The sequence below is a fragment of the Hippopotamus amphibius genome, chromosome 12, assembly GCF_030028045.1.
Source record: "Hippopotamus amphibius kiboko isolate mHipAmp2 chromosome 12, mHipAmp2.hap2, whole genome shotgun sequence".
Classification (NCBI taxonomy): domain Eukaryota; kingdom Metazoa; phylum Chordata; class Mammalia; order Artiodactyla; family Hippopotamidae; genus Hippopotamus; species Hippopotamus amphibius.
Window position 1 is genome coordinate 19,680,096 of NC_080197.1, and position 14,067 is coordinate 19,694,162.

General features: G+C 39.9%; 1 protein-coding gene across 2 annotated transcripts in view; it reads right to left on the bottom strand.

Annotated features, from left to right (window-relative positions):
• Nucleotides 1–14,067, bottom strand: part of TOP1 (DNA topoisomerase I) — an 86,490-nt gene that overhangs the window by 18,065 nt on the left and 54,358 nt on the right. Inside the window, exons 9-13 of one of the 2 annotated variants that reach the window (XM_057702647.1) lie at nucleotides 12,102–12,217; nucleotides 8,653–8,774; nucleotides 7,637–7,759; nucleotides 2,905–3,092; nucleotides 2,497–2,641 (exon numbers count right to left, since the gene is read on the bottom strand). In XM_057702647.1, coding sequence (XP_057558630.1) covers nucleotides 2,497–2,641; nucleotides 2,905–3,092; nucleotides 7,637–7,759; nucleotides 8,653–8,774; nucleotides 12,102–12,217 — 694 coding nt within the window. Of the gene's footprint in view, nucleotides 1–2,496; nucleotides 2,642–2,904; nucleotides 3,093–7,636; nucleotides 7,760–8,652; nucleotides 8,775–8,989; nucleotides 9,166–12,101; nucleotides 12,218–14,067 lie in introns of those variants that run through there. The other variant, XM_057702648.1, reaches the window with a different exon arrangement.

Consider the following 14,067-nt stretch of genomic DNA (forward strand, 5'->3'; position numbering starts at 1 on the left):
TCCCAACCCAGTTGCTAGAGTGAGCCACTCTGTCCTGGGTATAAGGTTCTAGGCAGGGCCTACATCTAGGTGGCTTTCTAGGTTTACTACCATAACCATCACTCAGAAGCCTGCACAAATCCTTACAGTACATAGGAGTTACCTGGATATTGTCTGAAAAAACTGGCTGGCTCTCTGCCCTTGAGGAACTCCACTGGCTTATCTAATGAGGCTCTCAATCCTCAGACTCTCCTACTATCAACTCTAATCCTGCCTGTAAAAAGCACACAGTCTACATGTATTTGGCATCTGTTCACCCCTCTCGACCCCCACTGCCATTATCTTGTCTAGGTCATTGCCATTTCTTGCCTGGACTACTTAACTGCAACAGCCTCCTACTGCTCTCCCTACTTCCTGCCTGTGTCCAATCCAGTCTCCACAGAGCAGAAGTCAGAATGATCATAATCACAGGTTTTTGAAACACAAATCTGGCATTATTCCCCTCTTTAAAAATCAGTGGCTTCCTACTAGATTTAGATTAATATAAAAAATTTTAGGGACTTCCCTGGCAGTCCAGTAGTTAAGACTTTGCCTTCCAATGCAGGGGGTGCGGGTTCCATCCCTGGTTGGGGAAGCTAAAATCCCACATGCCTCATAGCCAAAAAACCAAAATGTAAAACAGAGGCAATGTTGTAACAAAATTCAATAAAGACTTTAAAAATGGTCCACATTAAAAAAAAAAAATCTTGAAAAATTTTTTTGGTTTTAAGGAAGAGTCTGGAGATTTGGCCTGCATCCTCTCCAGTCTCCTCCTCGTCGTGCGCCTTTCTTGCTCATTATATTCCAGCGACGGTGGTATCCTCTCAGGTCTCAAGAACACCCAGCTCTTTTTTACCTCAAGAATTTCAAAAGGCTATTTTCCTTTGTCTGGAAAGCCCATTTCCCTATCCTTTCCATGGATAAATCCTATTCATCCTGTAAGTCTCATCTTAAATGTTACTTTCTCAGAAAGGCCTTCCCTAAACCCCAGAAGCCAGATCAAGTGCCCTGGCACACTCTCAAGTGGTACCCTGTATCCTCTGCTGCATTTACAACAGTTTGTATTTATTGATGTGATTATGCATAATGCCTGTAAATCTTGCTCAAGCGGAGTTATGTTCAAGACACTCTTCTGTTCCAAGTCAATGGTTCTCCATCAAATGCAGAACATGGTCTAGTCACTTTAGCATGGCATTTCAGGCTGGCCACAATTTGGCCTCTCAGAGACTAAATTTACCTGTAAAATGGTGGCATTAGTACATGTTTCACATGGTTATTAAAGAATCAAATGTCAACTTTCGTGAAAATACTTTAACAGTAATCCAATATCCTTTATCTTGATAATTGTTTTAATGTGGTAAAACACACATAATATAAAATTTACCATTAGTGACATTTAGCACATTCACAATGCTGTGCAACAATCACTTGATAATTCTTTTTGTTTCTCCTTTTCATACCCCCACCTCTCTGTCTATAATGACATTTCTCTCTGTTTGAAATACCTCTCTTTTAAGACCTAACTGTAACCAAATTTCCTTCATAAAGTTGTTCCTAATCTCTAACTGCTGGGAATAACTTCCCCATTTATCTAAAGCATTTAACATTTACACCTTTCTAATACAACTGAATTCTTACCCGATTTGCTCAGCGGGCTAAAACCATTGTTTATCCACGTTGGTAGCCCTACAGCTTTGTGGTATTTCAGAAGAGGAATACAACATGTTTCTTTAAATGACTTGACTTTCACTTGCCATGGGGGTTCTCTTTCTGATTCTATACTTACTCTAAACTAAACATAGTGACATTTTCCAATTACACTGAAGAAAATATATACATGGGTATTTTTCATTAGGACACAGGACTATAAGAAAATATAGAAAATGTGCAGTTTAGTCTTGAAAAGACAAATGGCCTTTTGAGCTGTGGCTTTCAAATCTTAGCAAGTGTTTAATAAACTATAAACCAAGATAAAGAGGGTCTTTAGTCTCAGTCCCCTGCATATAAACAGTCAGTCTACACAGAACTAATTCCTTCACTGTTTTTTTGTAGAGCCCATCTCTTTTAAGTTGCCATTCGCATTTCCATAGTATGTCTGAGGTACTTGCCCAAGCAGGGTATGCCCAGCAGGCCAACAAGAATTGACTGCCCTTTCAAGACAGTTTTCTCCTTTCAATACGGGTATCAATAAGTAGCAACACATGGATACACAACAGTTTATGATATGCTTTCACATACATTACCCCACTTGGTCCTGGTGGAATCTACCCACATGAAACCTTAGCAAGACAGAGTATGTAAGACTCTAGATTTTACAACCTCTTTCTGGATTCAGAGTAATTACATTCCCTTCTTCAGAGCCCAGAAAGGTGAGGAAGAGAACTAGCTGTACAAACCATACACGTTTACCATGTTCTTCACTGCACCTGACCATTGCACAGTAAGCACTAACTTGTGTAGCTCTTGGCTACCCCTTACCTTGATTCGTGAGCTAGGGTTCAGCATGATGTATTTAATAGAACCCTGGATGTTCTCTGTCCAGGAGACTAGCCAAGTAACCTTGTTATCATGTCGGACCTCCTTCCACTTATGACCTGGAGGAGGAGAAGGAACCTTGGCATCTCTGTGGGGAAAAAAGCAGGAGAGCAGTGAGGTGAGAAGTAATGAACAATTTCACCTTTCATAACCTGAAGTGGACAAATCTGCTGAGGATATATTTCCAAGTCTCCTCCTCACCAGTCAATACATAATAAACACCTGGAGATCCACACACAGAAATACCACCCTGCTCCCAAACAGTCCTCTATAATGTGGGAAAATTCCCAACTATCAAGAACAAAGGAAGCCCTCCACTTCATTTCTGGCCAAAGGATGAACTGTGCTCACTTGCTACAGTTGATGATTATGTCCTCAGGCAGGATCCGTCTCTTCAGCATGCCCATCTTGGGGTGGTTGCCACGGCCACGGAAAAGCCCAGGAGGTTCTATCTTGAAGTTGGCAATCCTCTCTTTGTGGTTATCCATAATACAGAAGCCATACTCTTTCAGTAATTTTTCATTCTCCTCTTTGATTTTCTGGAAGGAAGCAAGGAAGTATTCAAAAGGGATTCAAACTACTGTTCTCAACTCATACATTTTTAGCTCTTGTGCAAGAACAGGTCAAGACTTCCGTGGGGGCACAGTGGCTAAGAATCTGCCTGCCAATGCAGGGGACACGGGTTGAGCCCTGCTCCAGGAAGATCCCACAGGCCATGGAGCAACTAAGCCTGTGTGCCACAACTACTGAGCCTGTGCTCTAGAGCCTGCAAGTCATAACTACTGACCCCGCGTTCCACAAGTGTAGACTACACGCCTAAAGCCTGTGCTGCGCAACAAGAGAAGCCACCTCAATGAGAAGCCCGCCCACCACAATTAAGAGTAGCCCCCGCTCGCCGCAACTAGAGAAAGCCTGTGTACAGCAACAAAGATACAACACAGCCAACAAATAAATAAATAAATAAACAAATAAATTTATTCAAAAAAAAAAAAAAAAGAACAGGTCACAGTAGAGAAAAGTCTAATAATCACTAAAGGAAAACCTAAGAGATTGCTCTCTTTTTTAACTTTTTTTTTATTTTTTACAATTAACTGCATATATTTAGAGTGTACAATTTGGTATCCAAATCTCCCAATTCATTCCCCCCCCAACCCTCCCCGCTTTCCCCACTTGGTGTCCATATGTTTGTTCTCTACATCTGTGTCTCTATTTCTGCCTTGCAAACTGGTTGATCTGTACCATTTTTCTATAGTCCACATATATGTGTTAATATACAATATTTGTTTTTCTCTTTCTGACTCACTTCACTCTGTATGACAGTCTCTAGGTCTATCCATGTCTCTAAAAATGTCCCAGTTTCACTGCTTTTTACAGCTGAGTAATATTCCATTGTATATATGTTCCACATCTTCTTTATCCATTCATCTGTTGGTGGGCACTTCAGTTGCTTCCATGTTCTGGCTATTGTAAATAGTGCTGCAATGAACATTGGAGTGCATGTGTCTTTTTGAATTATGGTGTTCCCTGGGTATATATGCCCAGTAGTGGAATTGCTGGGTCATATGGTGACTCTATTTTTAGTTTTGCAAGGAACCTCCATACTGTTCTCCATAGTGGCTATATCAGTTTACATTCCCACCAGCAATGTAAGAGCGTTCCTTTTTCTCCACACCCTCTCCAGCATTTACTGTTTGTAGATTTTCTGATGACGCCCATTCTAACCGGTGTGAGGTGATAGCTCATTGTAGTTTTGATGTGCATTTCTAATAATTAGTGATGTTGAGCAGCTTTTCATGCACCTCTTGGCCATCCGTATGTCTTCTTTGGAGATATGCCTATTTAGGTCTTCTGCCCGTTTTTTGATTGGGTTGTTTGTTTTTTTTGATATTGAGCTGGATAAACTGTTTATATATTTTGGAGATTAGTCCTTTGTCTGTTGATTCATTTGCAAATATTTTTTCCCATTCTGAGGGTTGTCTTTTCGTCTTGCTTATAGTTTCTTTTGCTATGCAGAAGCTTTGAAGTTTCATTAGGTCCCACTTATTTATTTTTGTTTTTATTTCCATTATTCTAGGGGGTGGACCAGAAAAGATCTTGCTGTTATTTACGTTGAAGAGTGTTCTTCCTATGTTTTCCTCTAGGAGTTTTATGGTGTCTGGCCTTCCATTTAGGTCTTTAATCCATTTTGAGTTTATTTTTGTGTATGGTGTTAAAGAGTGTTCTAATTTCATTCTTTTACATGTAGCTGTCCAGTTTTCCCAGCACCACTTATTGAAGAGACTGCCTTTTCTCCATTGTATATCCTTGCCCCCTTTGTCATAGATTAGTTGACTGTAGTTTATCTCTGGGCTTTCTATCCTGTTCCATTGATCTATATGTCTGTTTTTGTGCCAGTACCATATGGTCTTGATCACTGTAGCCTTATAGTATAGCCTGAAGTCGGGAAGCCTGATTCCACCAACTCCGTCTTTCCTTCTCCAGATTGCTTTGGCAACTTGGGGTCTTTTGCTTTTCCATACAAATCGTAAAATTTCTTGTTCTAGTTCTGTGAAAAATGCCATTGGTAATTTGATCGGGATTGCACTGAATCTGTAAATTGCTTTCGGTAATATAGTCATTTTCACAATGGTGATTCTTCCAATCCAAGAACATGGTATGTCCCTCCATCTATTTGGGTCATCTTTGATTTCTTTCATTAGTGTCTTATAGTTTTCTGAATACAGGTCTTTTACCTCCTTGGTTAGGTTTATTCCTAGGTATTTTATTCTTTTTGTTGCAGTGGTGAATGGGATTGTTCCCTTAATTTCTCTTTCTGATCTTTTATTGTTAGTGTATAGAAATGCAAGAGATTTTTGTGTGTTAATTTTGTATCCTGCAACTTTACCAGATTCATTGATTAGCTCGAGTAGTTTTCTAGTGGCATCTTTAGGATTTTCTATGTATAGTATCATGTCATCTGCAAACAGTGACAGTTTTACTTCTTTTCCAATTTGGGTTCCTTTTATTTCTTTTTCTTCTCTGATTGCTGTGGCAAGGACTTCCAAAACTATGTTGAATAGTAGTGGCGAGAGTGGACATCCTTGTCTTGTTCCTGATCTTAGAGGGAATGCTTCCTGTTTTTCACCATTAAGAATGATGTTTGCTGTGGGTTTGTCAAATATGACCTTTATTATGTTGAGATAGGTTCCCTCTATGCCCACCTTCTGGGGAGTTTTTTATCATAAATGGGTGTTGAATTTTGTCAAGAGCTTTTTCTGCATCTATTGAAATGATTTGAGATGATTTTTTTTTTAAGGCCGCATGGGCCCCCTGCAGTGGAAGCACAGAGTCCTAACCACTGGACTGCCAGGGAATTCCCGGAAATACAAAGAGATTTTTTTAAGCTTACATACAATAAAATTCCCATGTGAACAGTATTTCACATGGGTTTTCAAGCGCAAACAAACCTGTTATGGATTTCTTTTCTAGTACACGGGTATGTATATTTTATACTGTGATCCCTGCTGCAAAGATGGAAGGATTTGGAGCCTCCTTACCCTCTGCTGACTCTTTCTTCATATTATACTCAGCAATTCAATTTAACTAAGTCCTGCTGCCTTGTGGGTAGATAAAAATCCACAACTTGCTGGCAACAGGTGTCCTTGGCAGGGCTCTGACATAGTGATACTTATAAAACCTCCCTAGGGACTTCCCTGGTGGTCCAGTGGTTAAGACGCCACGCTCCCAAAGTAGGAGACCCGGGTTCAATCCCTAGTCAAGGAACTAGATCCCCCATGCCGCAACTAAGAGCCTGCACACCGCAATTAAAAATCCCACGTGCTGCAACGAACCACCTGGCACAGCCAAATAAATTAAATATTAACCAAAAAAAACCCCCAAAAAACACACCCCCTCCCTAAAGTGGTTTTTAATTTGAAAAACACCCCTGAAGTGAAAAATAAACCAAATCTCACTAATTTGGAGTAATGGGGGAAAAAACTAAGCTGAGACTAAAAAGCCTGGTGCAGGTATCATTCTAATGATCCCTGTAGTAACTCCTAATATTTTGAACTAAAGGTCAAACAGGCACCCTCAAACAATGAGTTATATAAAGACAATGGCCTAAATTACAGAAACATGCAAGTTTAACATACTGAAACTACAAAGCCTTGAAGTGCAAAGAATTTCTTAAAATCCTTAAATTGTAGGCCTCTTATTAAAGAAAGGAAGGAAGGAAGGGAGGAAAGAAAGAAAGAAAGGAAGGAAGGAAGGAGGGAGGGAGGGAGGGAGGGAGGGAAGGAAGGAAGGAAGGAAGGAAGGAAGGAAGGAAGGAAGGAAGGAAGGAAGGAAGGAAGGAAGGAAGGAAGAAAAAGAAAAATCAAACTCCAACTTTGATTCCTCTAGATCAGGGGATGGCAAACCTTTTCTAGATAGAAAATGCTTTAGGCCTGAGGGCCATACAGTCTCTGCTGTAATTATTCAACTCTGCCACTGTTGCATGAAAGCAACCATAGATAACAGGTAAACAGGCACTTGTGGCGTGTTCCAATAAAACTTTTTTACAAAAACAAGCAACCTATCTATAGCTTGCCTACCAGTATTCTAGAAGAACGTGACATACCCGTTGGATACTAGAAAGATCCTTCAGGAATGAGGTTGGCCAAGGCTAGAAGATAAAGATGGATGAGGGTGCCTAGGTTCCATAGTAAAATAGATCAAAGAAGGAGTGTGTGTGTGTGTGTGTGTGTGTACATGGCCAATATGATTTTATCTGTCTTAAATCCCTAACATCCAGGAGCCACTGTGGGTCAGATCGGGCCATCCTTAAATACTGTATTATTGGAGCTACTGCCTGGTTTTCCAGTCAACAGAACACCAAGGGTTCTCATATTGAGCCATTAAACATGGTGCTTATTCACAATTTTCAGTCTACGTAAAACCCTCAAGAAATTCTAGACTTCACTAGGCTGAGAATCCTAAATCTTTAGTATAGACCCATGTGAAATCATTAAAGTCAAAACTGTTTTGTAAGAACCAAGAAAAAAATTAGATAAACAAATCACTATTCCAAAATTCTCCAGAAGTTTAAGAAATTCTGCTGTACCAGTTTCTCTTCCTTGCTCATCTGTTTCCGAGCTTCTGTCTGGGCTTTGAAATACTGGCTCATCTGGGTAAAATCACATTTGCTGAGGTTGGTGATAATATTCTTCTCTTCATTGGTCATTTCCTAGTTACAAGAAAAGGAGGAGACAGAAGAAGAAGAAGGTAAATAAACTAACAAACCCTCAGGTTTCTCTGCAATTATAGCAAAGCATCATGCTTTCAGTCAAAGGGTATCTGGCGAGGTAGTCAATCTAAACTTGGAGTTTTGAAAAAAAAGAAACAAGTTTACTACTTCATTCTATTATAAAATATGTATTTGATAGAAACTGTAAAATAACATTGAAAAGGGTAACTCTTACTCAGTTTCCTGTATTCCTTGGCACATTGCTGCAATCCCCTAAGCATATGAATAGCACAGCTGGAGAAACACGAATATATATCCTTCGTTTTTGTAATGAGAGAAATATTCCCATACTCATTCTCTCTTAGAAACATCCTTGCTCTATTCACTTATTAAATCTTACTTCTAGAGCTATTCAGAACGTTAACTTCAGATCAGCCTCTGTTCACATTATCCAAATTGAGAATAAGGAAATTGTTTAAAATCACCTAAGGCAGATACAGGATACGTGGTTTCAAGAGCAGGAAGTAGCTAAAGCTAGTGAGGGAACAGGACAGCACCAGCACATGTCTCTCTGCAACAGCAGACAGACGGCAGTCCTGCAGAGACAAACTTTCCTGTGCTCAACTTGAGCTGAGGTTTTCTGTTTGGCCTAATCTGATAAATTACCCCCTACAGCCCTATAAGAGCCGGGAGGAAAGAAATATAGGTATTCTTATTGAGTAGAAAACATATAATACAGTAAATGAACAGGAAAAAAAAACCTTTTAATACAATAAAATTCATAAAACTCAAATTGTACATCAGGGAATTTTTGGTAAAATTACAATTTATTACTTAGTGGTTAATCAATATTTCTGTAAGGTGCTAGGATATTAATACGTGGGCTACAATACCTTTCTCCAGTCTTTAAAGAAATTTTTCCTAAATATTTCCTTAGTAGTATATTCATGGTCGAGCATTTTTGCAAAGAATGTAGCTACTTCTTCCGCTTTGGGGCTCAGCTTCATGACTTTACCTAGAGAAAAAAGTGGTTCCAAAAAATAAGGTGTAGTATTCGTGTTCTGAGTATAAACACTGAGGCTCTGGAGACATCTTCTTTAACAACGGTTTACCTGCCACAGGTATGGATATAAAGGTCTGGTGACGCATGGTAACAACAACAACAATAAAGACAATATATTGATTTGTATCTACTTGTATGAATTCGCCTTCTCTTTAGCAGATATTTACCTGGGTCATTCTCTGGAGACTATGCCAGTAAACTGTTCCCAGGAGCCTGCTCAGGACAGGGATGACCTGGGGGAGGCCCAGTCACTCTTCCTTTTCCTTTCAGCAAGCAGGGTCCTTTACACCTCTTCAATGGTTTTTAAAAATCAAATCCTCAGAGGGACTCCTGCCACTGCTAAGCTAAACAGCTTCTGTTCAAGAAGGGGAGGAAGGGACAGGGCAGGGAGTGGAAGAAAGGAATTGTGGGGAAAAGAAATAGGCATCTTTCTTCTTTAAAGTTAGGTGGGTGGAATATGAATTAAAAATATATATTCATAGCAGGCAAGCCCAGATATCCCATATAAAAAATATAAGTAAGACCTTCCTCTAGAATCTTGCTACTCAAAGTATGGTTCATGGACCAGCAGTACTGACATCACATGGAAGTTTGTTAGAAATGCAGAATCTCAGGCCCCACCCCAGACCTACTGAACCAGAAAATGCATTTTAACGAGACCCGCAGGTGGCTTGTGTTTATACTAGAGTCTGAGATGCCCTGGAGCACAGGCATTATGAGGTTGCCTCTTTCAGGGAAACAGGACTCATCCAGGACACAGGGATGACTGGGGTTCCTGGCACTGTTTCTCCACTGCCTTACTATTACATAGGTACTAATAATTCACCAAGGATTTTCACATTTATATAGAAAACTAAAACTTAAACAGAAACCCATTCATTTAAAAACTCAGAAGATGTCTTTATCTCATGATGCTTGGAAAGTTATTATCCCTGATTGTAGGGATGGTACAGGCAATTGCAGCTCCAAAGTGAAACTTTCAGGGTACACACAACGAACCTGCTTCAAATCCATTACTTTAAAAGGCCAACAGGTGGCGCCACTTCCCCTCTCAACCTTCCAGCTCCTTCCAAAGAAGACACTCTGGGGAGGATAGGCTGGCTTCCAAGAGTTTCCTGCACTTCTTCAGAATTCCCCCACTCAAATCTGAACCAGTGTTGCCAGTTAAGATGTAACATGCTTCCAATATAAAGGAAACCATTAAGTCACTAAGAATAAAATGAAATAAAAGGCAAGAAAGAATGTAAACTGTTTCAGGTATGTTTGGTATACTCTGGGAAATTTTACTGAATTCTGTCCAACAAAGAAAGCAATTTTGACTCCTCCTGTTTTAGATGAGCTGTCAAAAGATGAAATGACAACTCCCAGCAGTAGAAGGGTAGGAGGATGACTTAAAACTTCCTGGCAATGGTAGTGCTTTGTAGAAAAGGCTGAGCTCCAGGAATAAGAAACTGCTGATTCAGAGCTGAAAACTGGAGGTTCTTAGAGGCCATTCACTGCTTCAGCCAGCCCGGTCCCCACCTCCCTGGCAGGCGCTAACGGAGTCTGAGAATTCTCTTCCCTAGAAAGTAGGCAGGACTGACAGTATCACTTTGGACTAGTAAGTCAAATACAACTTCTTGACTTACAGCACTGTGGGAGTTTACCTAATCAAAGAGAAGAAATCTGAGAAAGACCAAATGAGAAAATGCAAGAGCCCTGGAGCTGGAGTTCCTATAATGGATGACTGGGCAAGGACTGCAAGAAGGGACCATGGTGACCAGTGATGATTAGTTCAGGCCTTGGCTTCCCGTCTTGGAAAGTAAGAGAAACCCAAAGGCTAAAGAAAGGAATCTAGCTTTCCTTCAAATCATTTTGGACCTCAGAGTTCGGCTTTACCAACTGAGCTTTCTAAAGCTCTTGGTAAACCCATACTAGGGCTACAGAATACCTGTACTTTTATGATTATCTAAGGCTCTTCCTCTTCATTGGAGTTTTGGCTTTGAGTCCCATTTAAGAGTCTCCAGGAATGACCCACTGTGAGGGCTGACAGTAGAACGCTGTACTCTTGTCCTGTGTTCTCCAGGCAACACAGGTCAGAGTGTTTACCAGATAAAAACATTTGTCACTAAGGCTATAAGGTCCTGCTAGATCGCACACTCCAGGAGATGAGGGATTTGTCAGTATTGTCTGCTCCTGGGTCTTGGTGTCTGAATACAGGCACACTGAATAAATACAGTTTAAAAAAACAAATTGCAGCTTGCCAAGTCTGACATGTTCCTCACTTGCAAGACCCAGTCTTTCAATATCAACTACTACCCCTAACCTATAAGCACCCATGGCCTGAGGCCCCTGTGGACAGAGAGATGTACCAGAACTCTGAGTGTTCACCACTGATGCTTTTCAGCAGTTCTCCTGGCCCAGTGTTTCTCGAAGTTTGGTCAGTAGACCACTTGGCTCAGAAGGACCCAATATCACTCAACATCAATTAAAAGGGGCCAGATCCACCTGGTGAATCTAAAGCACATGAGAGTTTGAGGAATAATGCTCTAGTTATTTCTGGAGAAAACTCTTGGAATGAGGGAAAGCAGCTGAGTATTACCATCTACATACTGCTATCTGCCAATAAAGGAGCATCAAAAACTAGTCTGAAAATTTTCTACCCAAGGACAGAAATATCAGTGGCAGTTAATGGACAATTCTGAGGGTTCTAAGAGAACTAGGCAGGATATTTCTTCAAAGCAGCTCAACAGACTTGACTGCACGAAGGGCAAAGGCGTAGTGTAGTGCTATGCAGAGTGAGTGATAGACACCTACCAGTCCTACCTAGAGGCTGATGGCAGACTAATTAATCCTCAACCAAGTACTAAATACTATTTCTAGCAATGAGCAGCTTGTCAGCTTGCATTATATCACTAAAATAAAATACTACCATTCAAGTCAGGCTTTTCTAGTAATTTTTACAAAGAGTAGTTCCTTAGAAATGAAGTTCAGATAAAAACATTTAGCTTGTGGACCAAGTGCTGTGACCTACGTGGATGAACCTTTCTGAAACCAGGTCTCAAAGGGAGACGAGGGAGATAAGACACCCTTTCTCATGGCACATTTTCTCCACCAAATGGGCCTTTAAGAGTTAAGTAAACACCTGATGGCCTTTCCCCCAAACCATGCGATGACAATAAAACAAAATGAAATAAACAAAAAGGATTATACAGCACGTGATCCTCCCTCACTTTCTGTTCCTAAATAGAAGCAGACTCTTTCCTTGGCCAAGAATTGGACAACCTTGGAACAACTCACCATCATAGTAAAACTTGACATTCTCTGGAAGAGATTCATATGGTGGAGCAAATACAGGACCTTTATGTTCTAGGAATTTCCACTTGATGCCTTCAGGATAGCGCTCTTCTTCCCACCTTTAAGAGACAAAGTACAACCTCATTTAGTGATCGCTTCACCTAGTACAGAGATTATCACCTATTAAATGCCAAAATAATCATTTGCTCAACTGGTGTTCTGGAATGACTCTGGGCCACACATTCAAGGTCTGGGTCAAAAAACCCAGCATCTTTCATTTTGAAAAAGCCAATACTCATAACAAATATGATGGAATACTCAGGTGAATGGAGGAAAATACATTTCAACAGTTTAGTTCAAAGATATTGCATACATGAGATCATTATTCAGCAATTAGTAGGGGATATGGATATGGAAACAGTTGCTCTATCACAATGATGTAACAGTAAGCCACAATGGTGCACACGACAGAGGTTAATATTTATACAGCTGATACACAGGAAAAGGCCTCCTGGGAATGGAGATGCCAGGTGACGGTATAAGGGAAAACAACCCTTTGAGAAAGTACATAATGACTATTATCATATGTAATAGTTCCCTAGTACCCTTCTAATACTCAGACCACATTAAAAACATCCCAATTATATCTAAAATGTATTTTATAAACTAGGATACAATTAAGGACCACATGGCAATTGGTTGATATGTCTCAAAGTCTTTCTTTCTCTAGAAGCAGACCTTCTTCTCAACACCCCCATTTTGTTTTTGAGTCAGTCAGTTGTCTTACAGATAGAATACTTAAAGACTTCACAGATTTTAATCTTCAGTATTTCTATCTTAAAATGAAAACTCCTATAGTTCTACAATTATTCTGAAGGCCAATTATACATATTCTATTACTTCCTATCATCTTCTAACTCCAACGTTTTAAAGCTCAGAAACATCAAATAAAAATTACATGTATCAAAACTGTGCTGTAACAATAGCACTACTATAAACCAAGGTCAATATAAACGGTCAAATAATTTTTGACAAGGGTGCCAATTATTAGGAAAATGTAAACCAAAACCATGAGATACCACTCTCACCTACTAGGATAGCTATTCTTAAAAACAAAAACAAACCAGAAATAACAAGTGTTGGAGAAACTGGAATTCTTATGCACTGCTGGAGGGAATGAAAGTGGGTACAGCTGCTATGATAACAACATGGCAGTTCTTCAAAAAGTTAAACACAGAATTACCATATGATTTAGCAATTTTACTCCTGGGAATATAATCAAGAGGATGGAAAACAGATATTCAAACAAACATCTGTACACAAATGTTCACAGCAGCACTATTCACAACTGCCAAAAAAGGTAGAAGCAATCTAAGCATCCATTAACAGATAAATGGATAAATAAAAAGTGGTCTATACATACAATGGAATATTATTCAGCCTTAAAAAGGAAGAAAATTCTGACATGATATAACATGAATGAATCTTGAGGACACTTTCTTAAGCAAAATAATCCAGTCACAAAAGGTCAAATATTGTGATTCCACTTACACAAGGTACCTAGATTAATCAGATTCACAGAGACAGAAAGTAGAATGGTGGTTACTGAGGGCAAGGAGAAAAGGGCGGATGAAGGAGAGTTACTGTTTAACAAAGAGTTTCACTTTTGTAAGATGAGGAAAATTCTGGAGATGGGTGGTGGTGGGGATCACTGCACAACAAAGTGAATGTACTTATACCACTTAACTGCACACCTCCCCCAGAGTCTATTACTCTCAAAATTGGAGAAAATACGTATGTACGTATGTATGTATGCGTGTATGGATACGAGAGCAATTGCAAGAAGCCTATCTATAGCAGTCACAGAGTAACTGCATATGGATCCAGAACACCATGTTTCCCTGTATCCTAGGACTTGGTTCCATTCTTCTCATCAAGTCCACTGTTTTGTTTTTTGGCCGCACCATGT